The sequence below is a fragment of the Saimiri boliviensis genome, chromosome 2, assembly GCF_048565385.1.
Source record: "Saimiri boliviensis isolate mSaiBol1 chromosome 2, mSaiBol1.pri, whole genome shotgun sequence".
In the NCBI taxonomy this organism is placed as follows: Eukaryota; Metazoa; Chordata; class Mammalia; order Primates; family Cebidae; genus Saimiri; species Saimiri boliviensis.
In genome coordinates this window covers 238858358-238876704 of record NC_133450.1, presented here as the reverse complement: position 1 = coordinate 238876704, position 18347 = coordinate 238858358, and the positions used below count along the sequence as shown (strand labels likewise).

Here is an 18347-nt window from a genome sequence, read left to right as displayed (position 1 = left end):
GTGCTGGGATTACAGGCATGAGCCACCACGCCCAGCCTGAATTTTTAACAGTTTGGCTCACCTAAAAGTGTCAGTTAAAACACACCCATTTCCCTTCACTTACTGTAGAAAAATTGGAAAATAAGATGATAAAAAAGAAAAAAGAAAAAAAAAACTGTCCTACAAACCAGAACTTGTATTAGTATCAGGGCATATTTTTCCTTTGTCTTATTTTTATACATAAACAGAAACTTATTCTTCTATAAATATAGATGTATTGTAGGCATTTCTATACATAAATAGTATACTTACAAAATTAGAGTCATACTTCAGAATATTTCTTTTTTTTTTGAGATGGGGTCTTCCTCCATCTCCCAGGCTAGAGGGCAGTGGCACAGCAGTCTTGGCTCACTGCAACCTCCACCTCCCACATTCAAGTGATTCTCCTGTCTCAGTCTCCCCAGTAGCTGGGACCACATGTGTGCTCCACCACGCCCAGCTAAGTTTTATATTTTTACAAGAGACTGGGTTTCACCACGTTGGTCAGGCTGGTCTCAAATTCCTGACCTCAAGTGATCCGCCCGTCTCAGCCTCCCAAAGCGCTGGGATTATAGGCGCAAACCGTACTTGAGAATTGTTATGTGTGGCTGTTTTCACTCATCGCTTCGTGAACTAAACTGTATGACTCCCAAAGCATCTGGCATAATGTAAAAATGTTGAGCCCATTTCCTGTTTCTCACTGTTAAAAATAAGACTCTGCATTGTTCCAATGCACCTAAATCTTTGACCTTTCATCAGTTTTTCTCCAATATTCTTCTCCAGTACAACTGAACAGTAAAGAAACAGGAATATCTGATACATCTCTGATGAAAAATTTTAAATCCTGAAATCATGAGTCAGTGAGTCCTCAAATCCTCATGAAGCACTGCAGCATCCCCATGTGAAGTGTGCAGTACAGTTTACAAAACAAACAGCAAAGAGGAAACACAACACAGCTGAACAAGTCCTGGAAACGCACAGCGCACAGAGCTCCTAGCTCTGCCAAGGGGCTCTCGGGAGACTGGCTGTTTTGCGCTGGGGACTAATTTCACACCGATAAGGCCCCTAGGCCCAAAGCCTCACATATACAGGGCAGGGAAGTCGAAAAGAAGCGAGGCCCATGTGCAGGATGTTTTAAAGTCTGGTTCTGGTTATCTCCTGGTCACTCACGTCTATTAGAAGAGATCATTTTTACCAGGAGGACAAAAACAGGAATGCATGGGCTGCCAACACCAGGCAAAGATGAAAAGGTGCCCCCCTTCCACTCCTGGGCCATCTGTTCTCTCTTCAAATGGTATCTGTTTTCAGAATACTTTAAAAATGACGTGTCCACTTCATGAGAAATATCCAAAGACAACAGAATCACCGATGTGGTCACAGAACACATTGGCTTCCTTGTGAAATTCTGCCTACACTTACTGAAGACAGTGATGACAGTGAAAGAAGTAACTGAGCCTCAGGTGTGAGCTGTGGCCAACAGGACAAAGAGTCACCTGGTAGAGAAGGATCCCCAAACTCTCTAGAGTTATCTCATTTCCACCATCACACTAATTTGTAGCTAACTGTCCAGCAATGACACTGTATCTGATATACACCTAGAAAGATGTTCTCCAAATCTGACAGCCAGCTTTGGAAATTCTTAATCTAAAAACTTTCCCTTATCATGACCCAGAGATCATACTTGCAGTGTTGAGAATTATTTCTGAAAAACAAAACAAAATGAAAGCCTTCATTAAAATAATCCAGATTTTCTTAGACAATGAACAAGTAATACACATTTGATTAATTTCCCATCACAGAGCTTCTACTTTCTCCTAATTTCACGTCACTCTCCAGAGATAGGGTCCAAAGATTAAACTGGAAAACCAACGCTTGCAGAAGAGTAGGATTCTTTTCTCACCTTTTAACACTGCTTTTCCTTGAAGCAGATCTGGTGGTTCGTTTAGTAATGCCTGTACTGCCAGAAATGTTAGGTTCAGATGTTTTACAGCTCTGAACACTGGATTGAAGAATTACTCTGAAAATAGTTGGAAAAAAATAAGATTATATTCACTGAAACCATTTGCAAATACTTGACAGAGGAAGGTATTTTTGCACTTTAGTGCAAATTATCTTATTGAGAATTTAAAGGATTTTCCATCAACACATTTGCCAAAAAAAAAAATCTGAAACACAGTTTTACATCAAGGCCTTTTAAAATGAAGCATCTCATTTCTCTCTGAAGGTCAGACAAAGATAACCAGAGGGCTTTGCTTCTGGAAGATGAATGGCTTGGCATTTTAAGCAATTCCCACATCAAAGAAATCCACCAGCCAAACAGATCTTTGTGCCCAAAAGTAAAAGTAGCTTCTCAGATTTTTAGTCATGAAACAAGACACCATTAAGAAGCTCAAATTCTAAAAAAAAGGAACATAAATTTAAAAAGTAACTACATAATATTCACTCTTCAAAGCTGTAAGCATGGATAATAATCCACTAAATCGATACTAGTTTTATATAACACTTCAAAAATTTAAAAAGTGTTTAAGCAAAATATGAGTTTTGTCTGGATTATAACAACTTACTAAATCTCAAAGTGCCACTAAAATGAAAGTGAAAATAAATTTTGTAAAGCTTGCCTTAATTAAACTCTAAAAATCTTGAGAAACCAGTGCGTATGAGAGGAGACTGCCCAGGAGGAAGTTCAACAGAGCAGATTCTGAGATAAAGGCCACGCGGAATGCCCTTTTGGAGGCAGATGGTCCTTTGGTTTTTTTTTTCTCTTTCCTCTTTAAATTGTCAGAGGGAAAACAGCAGAAAACATCAAAAGATTTTATATGCAATTCTTTTTTTTTTTTCTTGAGACAGAATCTTGCTCTGTTGTCCAGGCTGTAGTGCAGTGGCGTGAGCTCACTGCAAACTCCTCCTCCCGAGTTCAAGAGATTCTTCTGCTTCAGCCTCCTGGGTAGCGGGGACCACAGATGCTCACCACCTCACCCAGCTAATTTTTGTATTTTTAGTAGAGGAGGGGTTTTGCCATGTTGGCCAGGCTGGTCTCGAACTCCTGACCTCAGGTGATCTGTCCATCTTGGTCTCCCAAAGTGCTGGGATTATAGGCACGAGCCACCATGCTGGGCCTATATGCAGTTCTTTTCTTCAGGAGATAATCACTGACAAACTAAACACGTATACACACATTTATAGATACCAACTTTAATTTTTCTGAAAGAGAAAACACTGACTTAAAAAACTTTCTTCTGTCCTATTCAAACATAAAGGTGAGAAAGCCAGTAACAACTTACGAGAATCCAGCTCAAAAGAGTAAGAAGGAACCATTACAATTAGCAAGCATCCCACCTCACAGGTCTGAGCTACCACCATGCTGGTTAATATACCAAAGAAACGGCCTTAAAATATGCTAAGATTAACAAGTTGCTACAACCTTAGCATGACCCAAACCAAAGCATATGTAACATTTAGTAAAATGCTAAAGGTCTCATCACTAAAAAGCAACCAGAGCATAACTTGTCTTGTCTGGGCCAGCAGTCCCAAGCCTTTTGGGGAGAAGGGAAGGGGCAGCTTTCCCCACTGTTTCACTTTATTCATGCAGGATTTTTGAGGGCCCCATGAAACTAGCTTTCAGTCTCACACAGGGACATGAATCCTGGATAAATCAGCCAAAGTTTGGTTCAGAAATTCTCAGAGTGTGATCATCTGAAATGTTGAATGTTCTAACAAAACAGAAAAAAGGGCTGGGTGCAGTGGCTTATGCCTGTAATTCTAGCACTTTGGGAGGCCCAGTCAGGAGGATTACTTGAGGCCAGGAGTTTGAGACCAGCCTGAGCAACACAGTGAGACTTTTCTCTACAAATAATAATAATAATTAACTGGGTGTGGTGGTGCATGCCTGTGGTTCCAGCTACTCAGAAGGCTGTGGTAAGAGGATCACTTCAGCCTGGGGGGTCAAGACTGCAGTGAGTCATGTTTGTGTCACTGATCTCCAGCCTGGGTGATGGAGCAAGACTGTATCGAAAAAGGAAAAAAAAAAAAAAGAAGAAAAGAAAAGAAAAAGAAGAGTATATGCAGACTTAATTGTAGGATTAAAGGCAATTATTACCCTGGCTTGTGAATTCTACTTCTAAAAACAAAGAATTATTTTAAAAAAATTAAAAACAATTTTTTTAAAGACAGTGTCTCATTCTTATTGTCCAGGCTGGAGTGCAGTGGTGCAATCACAGCTCACTGCAGCCTCAAATCGTGGGGTCAACTGATCCTCCCACCTCGGCCTCCAGAGTAGGCAGGACTACAGATACATGCCACCACACCCGGCTAATTTTTTATTTTTTATTTTGTAGAGATGGAGTCTTGCTATGTTGCCCAGACTGGTCTCAAAATTCTGGCCTCAAGTGATTCTCTTGCATTGACCTTCCAAAGTGTTTGGATTTATAGGCATGATCCAGCCTGCCTATCCCTAAAAATTCTTTCTGTTTATGTAACGGGGAAATATTTATTCATCTCTGCTAAGGATTTGAATCTAGAATTTTGCATAAAGAATCCCAAACCAAAACAATCTGCTGCTGCCTCACTGCTGCTTCTGACGCCCAGGCCCAGCGCTGGTGCTGCCACTGTTTTCATCCCTGCCCCTCGTCCACTCCCTTACGTGTGGAGAAAATGAGACTCCGGTTAGCTTTTTTTTTTTTTTTTTTTTTTTTAAATACAGCACATACTTCTCAAATAATCTGGCCTCAAATAATCTGAGGTCATGGTTGGCCAAAAGTACAGACAGCAATTATGCCACAATATCATTAATCTGAGGAAGAAAGAACTGATACACTATCTGCTTAGGAAATCTGAATCCTGATTTCTCAGATCAACTCTGACTGAAGTGTTTAAATGCCAGTCAAAACAAGAAACTGCGTACTGCTAAATCACACAGGCTGCTAGAAAACAGCTGTGAAAAAGTATTTCTCTATAAAATTAGTATGAATTAAGTAAACTGATATAATAATAATATTAAATAGCTAGTAATTTCTGCGCAACTTTAAAACCAAGAGAATGACAGAACTTGAGAGTGTATTAATCATACCAGGGAAAAGATTCCCGTCATTTGCACCAACAGCATGGTAGTTATCCTAACTGCAGGTTATGCATTAAGTGGGGGTAGGGGGAGAACTCCACTGAGCTATCGCAGTGACAGCACACACCAGCTGACAGGCACGAGAGGGTGACGCACTGCCTCCGCCACAGGGAACCCAGGCACTTGCTGCCTTCTGCCTTCCAATCCAACCAAAGCCAAGCATGGCTTTGCAGAGCAGGGCGCAGCAGACAGTTTTTCTTCCTTCCCAAACTCCCCTGACAAAAATCCTCCCTCCTGCCTACCTCTTGCCCATATTGCAGTTCACCTTCTTCTCTGCAGCATCCTTGGAGCCTCTGTACTCTCAGATTTCAGACACAGCAAAGCCAAAAACTAACAAGCCAGATCTGCAACATAAATATCCAATTCCAGGAAAAAAAATCCATCAGGGCAACTATGCGCTATGAATACTGGCTGTACACTCCGGACACTACAAGAGTGTGCACAAAAGTGACCCTGAGGCCCTGCAGCCTCCAGAGAAGCCTTTCCCACTATCTCTGAGTCTGACTCAGCAGCCTAAAGTGTTGTTACGGCCTAATTCTCCAGGCATACCTCGTAACAGGAGCTTTTCACTGGAAACAATCCATCAGACAATGCCATGCCACCTGAGTCCACTGCCAGCAGAGGTGGGTGGTGATGATGGTGGATGGTGGCACTCAGTAGTCACCTATCTTACAAATAAGGCTCTTTCGAAAGAAGTCATGGGGGTGCTACAAAGACGATACTTATTAACACCACTGTAACTGTCGCAAGCTTTTTGCTTCTGAAAATTCCAAATAATGAGGCAGGCTAAAATGAATACGCTACTTGGGTCTAGAATGAAAAAGCAAATGTCATTAACCACAATAACAAAAGTAGAGTTTACATGGAATACTGGAAACAAAAGAGCCTAATAGAGACCATTTTGAAACTTACCCTGGGAATGATCATTCAACCGCAAAGTGCCTAAGTGTTATTAGCAACTGCTCCACCCATTCAGAACATTGTTGCCACTTGGAACAGTTTGAGAAGAATAAATCTATGTAGTGTATGATGCTCGAGTCAGAACATGTGGCAATCAAAGTTTACTAAGAGAAGTAAAGGAGAAAACACCCAGAAGGTTAATCTATCTCAGATATATAGCATGTCTGAATGCACAACAATAAGCTTGTATTTATAAGATATTTAAGAAAATGCCATAAATAGGAGCATGTTAGGCACGTTTGCCTAATTCTGAAGAGTGAAATCAACTTGATTTTTAAATCTTTCCCAGAGTTGGTTGCAATGGAATTTTTCTTTGGAAGAGATCTTGCAAGGGACTGTTGCATTCTTTCATAACTTCCAAGTCCAAGAGGAGACAAGAGAAGAAATTCTGAAAATATGAGTTAAGGAAAAAACTTTAGAGAAGGAAGAATGCAGCTCAGACACAGGAGGGTGGCGGGAGAGCCCGAGACACAGGACACACCCACCACCTGGGGGTCTCCAGTGTGCTGTTCCAGAAGTGGGCCTCTTCCACATTCTTCTGCAGAAATAAAGCCTCTTCGCTGTTAAGGTCTTCATTTCAAAGATGAAAGATCTCAACAAAATACAAATATGTTGCTATCAGCCTAACAGAGGCATTGTGGCTACGTCTCAGCAAGGAGAAAAGCAGGAGCAGCGACTGCCATATGGAAATGCACCAACCTAAAGAGGTGGCCTCAGCTCTGACCTTCTACTTTCATTTAGCATCAAGTGCTACACACTGTGCTGACTGTATTCCCTAAAGGGGAGGAGACAAAATGAGACAGCGCAGGAAATTCTGCACACTAAAGAGAGAAGACTTAAGAGAGAGCTGCTGTACCATGGCAGATTCAGAGGTTACAAAATCACATTTTTAATGAAAGTAGATCAGTGGGAAATGCTGCTTTGCTAGACTGGGAAGGGTATACTCAAGATACAGAAAACTAGAGGGAAACTGCCATATAGCCAACTGACGAAAAGAAAACCACCTCAGTTATCCCAAGCTAACTAAATCCTTCTGATAGGGAAGAAAAACTGTTTTGGTATCTTTATTTATTAACTGCTATTTTGAAATATCTGTTAAGGATAAGCACAACTTTAAAACAAGGTGTTATTTTTAATATCCTTTCTATGAGCAACTGTGAAGCCCACCTTCCCTCCCCACCACCATCCCGTTAATTGAAAAGATTCAGAAAAAGAACCTTTGAAAATAGGCAAACGAACAAAGCTAGGAGCTGACGAGGAGAAAATCATGCATTGTGGGAACACACTAGACACCAGAAGTAAGTGACGGCAGAGAAATGGAACGGGACACTTACAGCAGCTATCTGTCAAGGGGTCCTGATGGCTACTGTGTTCTGAAACCATCGAGACAGAATAGCAGGATGGGAAGAATGTAGTCACAAACAATCCACCAGATGACAACACTACACAGTGCAGAGGTCAGCACAGCTAGGGGGCATCTGGAAAGGGGTGAAGGGGAAAGAACAGATGTTCAAATTGGGAAGCCAAAATAAATAACGCAGTCATCAATCAATCAATCAAGCCATATATGAATTTTAGACGCCCTAAAAGCCCAGAACAGCAATAGGGATACGAAGGGGCGGTCCACAAGGGTGGAGTTTTGCCGTTTTACATCGGAGAAAAAAATGCTGTCTTTAAACAGATTTGATACTCTGGGACTCAGTCACCACTTAGGTAACTACCCCATGTTAATTTAACTTCGTGATACTGAAATCAGTCATAGAGAAATGACTGAAGTTATTCAAAAAGCACAAGATGTGCACACACAGAAAACCAAACCAAACCACAAGGGGCAAAGGAGGTAAACCCAGATAACCAAAAACAACCAACCAAAACCAGAAATCCCCAGACTAGTTAACAAGATCATAGGAGGCATAACTAAAAATGAATGTAACACAGTAGAACTGATCTCATTTCAACAGAGTCTCTACATCCTGAATCATCCAAGAAGGCAGGGCACATTTCTCTAATATGGTTCACATCTAACCCAGGGCAACATAAAATGAGCAAAATCCCACTTAGGTACGCAGACTACGCATTTTTCTTAGTTGTTTTCCACAATCATTTTCCTCATCCTAGCTGGCTGTTAGCTTGGTGTTTATTTTTTATTATTTATTTAATTTATTTTTTAATTTTTGAGGTGGAGTCTCACTCTGTCACCAGGCTGGAGTGCTGTAGCACGATCTCGGCTCACTGCAACCTCCACCTCCCGGATTCATGCGATTCTCCTGTCTTAGCCTCCTAAATAGCTGGGACTGCAGGCACATGCCACCACGCCCAGCTAATTTTTCTATTCTTAGTAGAGACGGGGTTTCACCATGCTGGCCAGGATGGTCTCAATCTCTTGACCTCTGCCCAACTAGCCTCCCAAAGTGCTGGGATTACGCCACCGCACCTGACTATTTTATTATTATTATTTTTTGACATGGAGTATTGCTCTGTCACCTAGCCTAGAGTGCAATGGCATGATTTTGGATCACTACAACCTCTGCCTCCCAGGTTCAAACAATCATCCCACCTCAGCCTCCCGAGCACCTGGGATTACAGGCACACACCACCACACCGGGTAAGTTTTGTATTTTTAGTAGAAACGGGGTGTCACCACGTTGGCCAGGCTGGTCTCAAACTCCTGACCTCAGGTGGTCCGCCCACCTTGGCATCCCAAAATGCTAGGATTACAAGCATGAGCCACCACACCAGGCCTCTTTTTTATTTATTATTTATTTATTTTTGAGACCAAGTTTTGCTCTTGTTGCCCAGGCTGGAATGCAATGGCCTGATCTCAGCTCACTGCAACCTCTGCCTCCTGGGTTCAAGCGATTCTCCTGCCTCAGCCTCCGGAGTAGCTGGGATTACAGGCTTCCACCACCATGCCTGGCTAATTTTGTATTTTTAGTAAAGACAGGGTTTCTCCATGTTGGTCAGGCTGGTCTCAAACTCCTGACCTCAGGTGATCCACCTGCATCAGCCTCTCAAAAGTCCTGGGATTACAGGTGTGAGCCACTGTGCCTGATCTCTTTTTTTTTTGAGACGGAGTTTCGCTCTTGTTACCCAGGCTGGAGTGCAATGGCACGATCTCGGCTCACCGCAACCTCCGCCCCCTGGGTTCAGGCAATTCTCCTGCCTCAGCTTCCTGAGTAGCTGGGATTACAGGCACGAGCCACCATGCCCAGCTAATTTTTTCTATTTTTAGTAGAGATGGGGTTTCACCATATTGACCAGGCTGGTCTCGATCTCTTGACCTTGTGATCCACCCGCCTCGGCCTCCCAAAGTGCTGGGATTACAGGCTTGAGCCACCGTGCCCGGCCCTGACCTCTATTTTTAAGAGACAAGGGTCTTGCTCTGTTGCCTAAGCTGGAGTGCAGTGTTATAATTCACTGTAACCTCCAACTCCTAGGCTGAAGCAATCCTCCCACATCAGCCTTCCAAGTAGCAGCTGAGACCATCTGTTCATCCCACCATGTCCAGTTAGTTTTTTTGTTTTTATTATTATTATTATTTTTAGAAACGGTATCTCACTATGTTGCCCAGGCTGGTCTCGAACTCCTGGGCTCAAGTGATCCTCCTGCCCTGATCTCCTAAAGTGCTGGGATTACAGGCATGAGTCACTGTGCCCAGCCTCAGCTTGGTGTTTCTTAATCCACTAGTCTGGGTTCTAGGAGCGAGGAAGGAAACCTCCTCCCATTTGGAAAGGCAGCAGCTCCTTCCAATGCCTGCACTTCCAAGTGGTCACCTGGATACATCTGTGACCAAATACTAAAGGCTCTACTGACCGTCTGCTGCGTGCGGAGTACTGCTGATCAATCTGGACATGACTGATTTGGCTTATTAAGTAATTTTTATTGTTGACCTTATCACCCTCATCATTAAAAATTACATGTCAGGCTGGGTGTAGTGGTTCACACTCGTAATCCTAGCACTTTGGGAGGCCAAAGTGGGCAGATCACGAGGTCAGGAGTTCGAGACCAGCCTGGCCAACATGGTGAAACTCCATCTCTACTAAAAATACAAAAATTAGCCAGACATGGTGGTGTGCGCCTGTAGTCCTAGCTACTCAGGAGGCTAAAGCAGGAGAATTGCTTGAATCCGGCAGCTGGAGTTGCAGTGAACTGAGGTCGCACCACTGCATTCCAGCCTGAATGAAAGAGCAAGACTCCACCTCAGGGGGAAAAAATTACATGCCAGACATCTTATTTTGTGGAAACGGATTAAGACTAAAGGGTGAACTTGAGATACAGCCCAACCTCAACCCACAGGTTATACCTACAGCATCTTATTTAATCTTCCCACAAAAAACAAGCCTACTAATATATATTAAGATCAGGCTGTGAGCGGTGGCTCAAGCCTGTAATCCCAGCACTTTGGGAGGCTGAGGAGGGTGGATCACGAGGTCAAGAGATCGAGACCACCCTGGTCAACATGGTGAAACCCCGGCTCTACTAAAAATACAAAATATTAGCTGGGCATGGTGGCGCATGCCTGTAATCCCAGCTACTCAGGAGGCTGAGGCAGGAGAATCGCCTGAACCAGGAGGCGGAGGTTGCGGTGAGCCGAGATGGTGCCACTGTACTCCAGCCAGGGTAACAAGGGGGAAACTCCGCCTCAAAAAAAAAAAAAGGATTGCAGGGGTGAATATTTAAACAGAATGGAATAAATGGCCTGGGAGCACTATAGAACTCTCTATTCATCCCAGCCCTCACTTTCAGTTCCTGATTGAAGGCAGAATGGCCTGAATGTTCAGGTGTTAGCATTATAGATAGTTCCTTGTTCATCTAGTAAATCTCGTGGCTTAAGAATTATTTTCCGCGCCGGGCGCGGTGGCTCAAGCCTGTAATCCCAGCACTTTGGGAGGCCGAGGCGGGTGGATCACGAGGTCGAGAGATCGAGACCATCCTGGTCAACATGGTGAAACCCCGTCTCTACTAAAAGTGCAAAAAATTAGCTGGGCATGGTGGCACGTGCCTGTAATCCCAGCTACTCAGGAGGCTGAGGCAGGAGAATTCCCTGAGCCCAGGAGGCGGAGATCGCGCCATTGCACTCCAGCCTGGGTAACAAGGGCGAAACTCCGTCTCAAAAAAAAAAAAAAAAAAGAATTATTTTCCATTGCTAACACCTATACCCATCTCCAAACCTGCCAAAATCATCAGTATGCAGAATGACAGGCCTCATGGCTCAAGTTGTGAGATCTACCAAATCCATTTTAGCAAAGACAATATACTTGTCATCAAGACCTGAAGGTCAGCTCAATGTCATGGTGCCACATGGCTTACTGTCATCATTGTAGACAGGATGAGACAGGCTGAGCAAACGGCCATTTTAAAATCGCTAAAAACATAAACTCTCCCCCAAAACTGACCATTTATAAAACAGAAACCGGCCGGGCACTGTTGGCTTATTCCTTTAATCCTAGCACTTTGGGAGCTGAGGCGGGCGTATCACTTGAGGTCAGGAGTTCAAGACCAGCCTGGCCAACATGGTGAAACCTTGTTGCTACTGAAAGTACAAAAATTAAGCTGGGTGTGGTGGAGCAGACTTGTAATCCCAGCTACTTGGGAGCTGAGGCAGGAGAATCGTTTGAACCGGAGAGGCAGAGGTTGCAGTAAACTGAGATCACCCCATTGCACTCCAGCCTGTCCAACAGAGCAAGACTCTGTCTTAAAAAAAAAAAGAGAGAGGAACCAATCATTGGAATAACATCTTATGTACCATAACTTTCTTCTAAGAATCACTAGTACTTGTATATTTCTCACTAACTTTCCTTCTTGCATGTACTGTATTTTCGTGACAAAATATCAATATTAAATCAAAATAACCTGCTCACAGAAATCAATGAGTCAAAATTGAGAGGAAGAAAACTGATTTGGTAATTTTCAACCCAAGCCATTGTTGAACACAGTGCTCAGGGACTTCTATTTCTAAAATAACCGCAAAGACACAAGAGGGAAATAAAGACAACCTTCGACTGACATTTTCTAGGGCGAAAAAGCTGCAAATAATAGCAGAGAGCGTTTGAAAAAGCAGATGATGGAATAAGCAAACTGTTGTGAAGGAGTAGGAAGATGTGCTGAGGCTCATCAAAAATCCCCTGGAGTCTATACACATAACTCAGAGCTTAGAAAAACTAGCATTTTGCTTTCTTCTTAAAAGTGTGGCCTAGAAGTTTGTTATTTGTGTTATGTGGGGCTATTTATATACATTATTTTTAGGATGATATTACCAAAAGGAATCCTGAGCTACCTCTTTGTTTTTTTATCTTTTACCATTGTACTTGATTTTACTTATTTATTTTGACAGGGTCTCACTCTGTCACCCAGGCTAGATGCAGTGATCATGTCACACTGCAGCCTCGGACTCCTGGGCTCAAGTGATCCTCCCACTTCGGCCTCCCGCATAGCCTGGTCTACAGGCGCATGCCACCACACCCAGCTAGACTTGAACACATGTTAATGAGGGTAGCAGATTCAGAGGGTGACTAAAGGAAATTTCCTATTTAACAAGAACTTTTGACTAAGCAGGATTTGTATCCCGACTCTCAACTCGACTTTTGAACAGCAAGCGACAAAATATGAAAAAATAAACTGATGATGCTTACTCTGAAAAACAAAACAAACAAAACAGGACACAGCTAAAATCAGCCACAAAAGGATCAGTTTCCCAGGGCTTACACTTCAATGTGTGGTCCCTGGACCAGCAGCCTCTGGTAATGTGGACTCTTGGGACCCGCCACCACCGCACTAATCATAACCTGTATTTCAACAAGCACCCAGGTGCTTCATGCACACTGAGGTCTGAGAAGCACTGCTCGAGGGCACTGCCTGCTTCCTCCACCATGTCCAGAATTAGTACCCAGATGATTACCTGGAGCCACGATAATATGTTCAAATAAAAAGGACCATTAAGGCCTTAGATAAAGAATTTTAGGGAAATTAAAAAGAAAATGGCATTTGGAATTAAGGGAATTACACGAAAGGCAACATACTTTTTCTTCTTTGAGACATAGTCTCGCTCTGTTGCCCAGGCTGGAGTGCAATGGCGTGATCTCAGCTTGCTGCAACCTCCGCCTCCTAGGTTCAAGCAATCCTCCTGCCTCAGCCTCCCTAGTAGCTGAGATTACAGACACCCATCATCATGCCTGGCCAATTTTTATATTTTTGTAGAAATGGGGTTTCATTATGTTGGTCAGGCTGGTCTTGAACTTCTGACCTCAAGTGATCCACCTGCCTTGGCCTCCCAAAGTGCTGGGATTAGAGGCATGAGCCACTGCCCCCAGCCAAAAGGCACCATTTTGAAAGCAGTCTAGTTGACTAAAGCACTACTATGCTGCAAAAGAAATGCTTAATGAATGCCTATAATCAAAATTGATGCCCTACATTCATTCATCTAACATTGCATATTGCAAAACTCAATTCCTTGCACTGGGTCTTTTAACAAGACCCTCCCAGGGGAACAACCCATAATGACACATGCCTTATGTGTAATTCTACTTCAGAATTGTTGTAAGACACCAGTGAAGAATTACTTTTAATTAAAAAGAAAACCTGTTCTCTGCCAATACAAATGATCTATTATATCATACTGCCTTACCATATTATAAGAGGTTTACTGAATAAACTATCTTTGCCCATCATACTCCCTCCCTCTCAAAAAGAAGGCTGGAAATCTGGTACCCTACAATGAAAAAGGAAGTAACCAGAAGGAAGAAACCCAATGGCAGCAAGTGGGAGCATCTGCTGAAGAACAGCCTACAAATAATGCTGTGGTCATGTAATTTGCTTCTGCGTATTTTTCTAACAATCTTGGATACTCCATCAGGTTGAATCTCAACTAACACACATTCACAAGAATGTACACATGGACATACACACACTCAGTAACTACAACATTTCCTGTTCTCAGGCTAAATCCTCCTCCATAATTAGAAAATAATTCCCCAAAGAAACAAACAAAAAACCCAAAGTATAGTTTAGACCAGCTCATTGTTGCCCCAAAACAACATAACGTCATTAAGCCATCATGCCATGCTGATCAAAACAAATGATCTGCAACATGGTGAATGTAAAGCACTCCACCACTTTAGTAACTATGGACAGGTCTGGCAGCCTGGGCTTTACATCTGCTGTCACACTCTTGAGGATGCCCCATGCTGGTTATTCATGGAGAAAAAGCACTGCTAATGTCGCCTTCCCTCTTAGAAAGGCTCGAGAGGACGAAGGTCAACGAGGGACAGCTGACAGCTTCCAAGGCCAGCACCCCTAGGTTTTAAATAACATAGGCAAGCATTTCAAAGTGGCATCATGGGCTTGCAACTATGGAGAAAAATGTACAGGAAAAGCCCTCAGCAAGGACCCCACACATATATGAAAAAACGTCAGCCACAACAAAGGAACTCAGACTCACGTGAGAGGAATAGCGTTTGTTTTTGATTGTCTTCTGCTTTTCAGGGCCCGAAGTCTATCACCTTGTGTCACTCCATGGATTTCGTCGTCATCACTGTACTGTGTGAGTAAAAAAACACCGAACTAATGATGTAACTTGCATTATTAATGCAGTAAGAACTGCGGCAGTTTAGCCACGTAAACACAGACAGACAGTCCAAGTTTCTGTGAACTCTAAAATGTTTTTCCCCTTTACAATCCAGGTACAGGTCACATTTTAAGACAGTCCAAGCTGACTTTCGGAGACAACCCAGCAGCATTCTCGTTATAAAGCACATCAACAGTGAAGAGGGACAATGGGCTTTCAAGCCTGAAAACGTTCTTTTTAACATTTCTCAGTCTACTTACTACCACTTAATGTAGTACTGCTACTCTCTAAGCCCTTGATTTGTTAAAAGCTCTCCATTTGAGAATGACTGCTTTCCTATATCAGAAGTCGTGAAATGCCAAAAAGGGATGGGGGCAGGGGTAGATCCGGCTAAAGAGCTCACTTCACGACCTTTTATACACCTGCCAAGTGAATAAAACAGTTTCATGAATATACAACCTTTGTTTCCACTATTTTGGGTAAAAAGTGCCTGGAGAGGGTCATAAATATAAAAAACTGACAATCATCCCCCAAGAGCTGCTTTATTATTTTACCTCCAGTTTTCTCCATGCCCTGACAGGGTCTCAATAGCAGTTAAAGCAGTAACAACGTCGCGACAGAAATGGCGTGATTACCGGTTCGGGTTCTTGCTGGCCTTGATTCTTGACCCCATTTATGGAAATGTCATCAACACCAGAGAGAAGTTTGGAGAAGGCTGCTCCGTGCTGTCCGTTCTCCGGACGCCTTAACTTCTGACGAAAATAGTCCCCTTCCAGCCAGAGGCTTGTTTGCTTCCTAGAGCATTTAAATAACATCAATAGAGCTTTGCAGAAAGACACATGAACAATTTCTTCCTACTAGACAAGCTGTTGTTACTGGAGACCAAGGGAAATTCCACTCAGTGGGCATGGTGGCAATAGAGCTTCCAGCCCCACGAGTTCCTTGGAACTACAGACGCTACTACTTACATCACCAAAAACTGTTGCTGAGGCCCAATCACCGAGCCAGGTCTGCAGATCCTGACCCACGCAATGGTCTCGGCTGCTGTCATCCTGTAATGCTTCATGATGTAGCAGGCTATCAGAGTGCCCGTGCGACCAAGGCCAGCTAGGAAAAAAAAGAAGCATTGAAATGAAACTCGTGCTCAAGTACTCTAGGACTTTGTTGGGCATGTAGAATTGTTTTTTTTTTGGTTTTTTTTTTTTTTTTGAGACGGAGTTTCGCTCATTACCCAGGCTGGAGTGCAATGGCGCGATCTCGGCTCACCGCAACCTCCGCCTCCTGGGTTCAGGCAATTCTCCTGCTTCAGCCTCCTGAGTACCTGGGATTACAGGCACGCACCACCATGCCCGGCTACTTTTTTGTGTTTTTAGTAGAGACGGGGTTTCACCATGTTGACCAGGATGGTCTTGATCTCTCGACCTCGTGATCCACCCGCCTCGGCCTCCCAAAATGCTGGGATTACAGGCTTGATAGAATTGTTTTTATTATTATACTTTAAGTTCTGAGATACATGTGCAGAACGTGCAGGTTTGTTACATAGGTATACGTGTGCCATGGTAGTTTGCTGCATCCATCAACCTGTCATCTATACCCGACAGGTCCCAGTGTGTGATGTTCCCCTCCCTGTGTCCAAGTATTCTCAATGTTCACCTCCCACTTATGAGTGAGAACATGTGGTGTTCTGTTCCTGTGTTAGTTTGCTGAGAATGATGGTTTCCAGCTTCATCCATGTCTCTGCAAAGGACGTGAATTCATCCTTTTTTATGGCTGCACAGTGTTCCATGGTGGAATACTGTGTATTCTATGCTGGGTGGAATTTTTTTTTTTTTTTTTTTGAGACAGAGTTTCGCTCTCGTTACCCAGGCTGGAGTGCAATGGCGCGATCTCGGCTCACCGCAACCTCCGCCTCCTGGGTTCAGGCAATTCTCCTGCCTCAGCCTCCTGAGTAGCTGGGATTACAGGCACACGCCACCATGCCCAGCTAATTTTTTGTATTTTTAGTAGAGACGGGGTTTCACCACGTTGACCAGGATGGTCTCGATCTCTTGACCTCGTGATCCACCCGCCTCAGCCTCCCAAAGCACTGGGATTACAGGCTTGAGTCACAGTGCCCGGCTTGGGTGGAATTTTTTTAAAAGGCTTCCCAAGACTCTGCTTCTCAACAGTGGTTCTCAATGATACCTACATGCTGGAATCACCTAGAATGGTTTTTAAATACTGATGCCTGCTCTCATGACCAGAATTAATTAATTTCATTTAATTAAGTAATTATTTATTTATTTTGAGACGGAGTCTTGCTCTGTCACCCAGCAGACTGGGCTGCAATGATGCAATCTCGGGTCACTGCAACCTCCATTTCCTGGGCTCAAGCAATTCGCCTACCTCATCCTCCCGAGTTGCTGGGATTACAGGCATGTGCCACCATACCCGGTTAATGTTTGTATTTTTAGTAGAGATGGAGTTTCATCATGTTGGCCAGGCTGGTCTCGAATTACTGACCTCAGGTGATCCACCTTCCTCGACCTCCCAAAACGCTGAGATTATAGGCTAGGGCCACCTGGCCCAGCCTAACATCCAGAATTTAGATTTAACTGGTGTGCAGCACTACTTGGACACAGAGATTCCTAAAATCCTCCAGATGATTCTATGTGTTGCCAAGGTGGAGAATCCCTTTTTAAGCAATGATCTCAGTAAAGGCAGTGTCTTCTGCCCTGGGCATTTTAGAAAAAGTGGTACCACCATCTTTGCAAAAGCAAAGTCTTGCAGTTTTGCACTTATTCCCACATCCAATTACATATTCTAGTCTGTTATATCCATTTTCACTCAGATTTTTTCAGAACTCTATTGATAGGCCGGGCGCGGTGGCTCAAGCTTGTAATCCCAGCACTTTGGGAGGCCGAGGCGGGTGGATCACGAGGTCAAGAGATCAAGACCATCCCGGTCAACATGGTGAAACCCCGTCTCTACTAAAAATACAAAAAATTAGCTGGGCATGGTGGCACGTGCCTGTAATCCCAGCTACTCAGGAGGCTGAGGCAGGAGAATTGCCTGAACTCAGGAGGCGGAGGTTGCGGTGAGCCGAGATTGAGCCATTGCACTCCAGCCTGGGTAACAAGAGCGAAACTCCGTCTCAAAATAAAAAAATAAAAAAAAAAAAAAAGAACTCTATTGATGCTGGCCTGTCAGATCTGGACTATTATTATCATGACCTCTGGTGATGGTTCATTTTATATGTCAATCTGGAATGAATCTTTGGAGACTAACATTTAAGTTGGTGAGATTTCAGTAAGCACAGTGCCCTCCATAATGTGCTGGGCCTTATCCAATCAGCTAAAAACCTGGGCAGAACAAAAGTACTGACTTTCCTGAGCAAGACACTGCCTCTGGCTTTCGTCTGCACCATCAGCTCTCCTGAGTCTCCAGGCTGCTGGCCCACAGTGCATATTTTAAACTCATCAGAATCCATACTTGCATCAACCAATTCCTTTTAATAAATATCCAACATATAAAAAAGCATGCAGTGGTTTTGTTTTTCTGGAAAACCCTAAATAATACAGATTTGGATCATGAGGTGGGCATCACTGTAACAACTACATAGAAATGGAAAAGTTCTTGACTGACAACCTTGGATACTTAGCAGAGGAGATCTGTAAGGAAAGTGATGAAGATACAATCTGGTTTCTCCTT

At 43.4% G+C, this 18347-nt stretch overlaps 1 protein-coding gene across 14 annotated transcripts in view; it reads right to left on the bottom strand.

Moving 5' to 3' along the window:
• CDC14B (cell division cycle 14B) overlaps positions 1–18347 on the bottom strand; it is a 130776-nt gene that overhangs the window by 11683 nt on the left and 100746 nt on the right. For 6 of the 14 annotated variants that reach the window (XM_039475025.2, XM_074395586.1, XM_074395583.1 and 3 more), the window contains 4 exons: positions 15626–15764; positions 15293–15452; positions 14532–14629; positions 1919–2035 (listed from right to left, as the gene is read on the bottom strand). In XM_039475025.2, coding sequence (XP_039330959.1) covers positions 1919–2035; positions 14532–14629; positions 15293–15452; positions 15626–15764 — 514 coding nt within the window. Of the gene's footprint in view, positions 1–1918; positions 2036–7428; positions 7573–14531; positions 14630–15292; positions 15453–15625; positions 15765–18347 lie in introns of those variants that run through there. The other 8 variants (XM_074395584.1, XM_039475030.2, XM_010348772.3 and 5 more) reach the window with 4 other exon arrangements.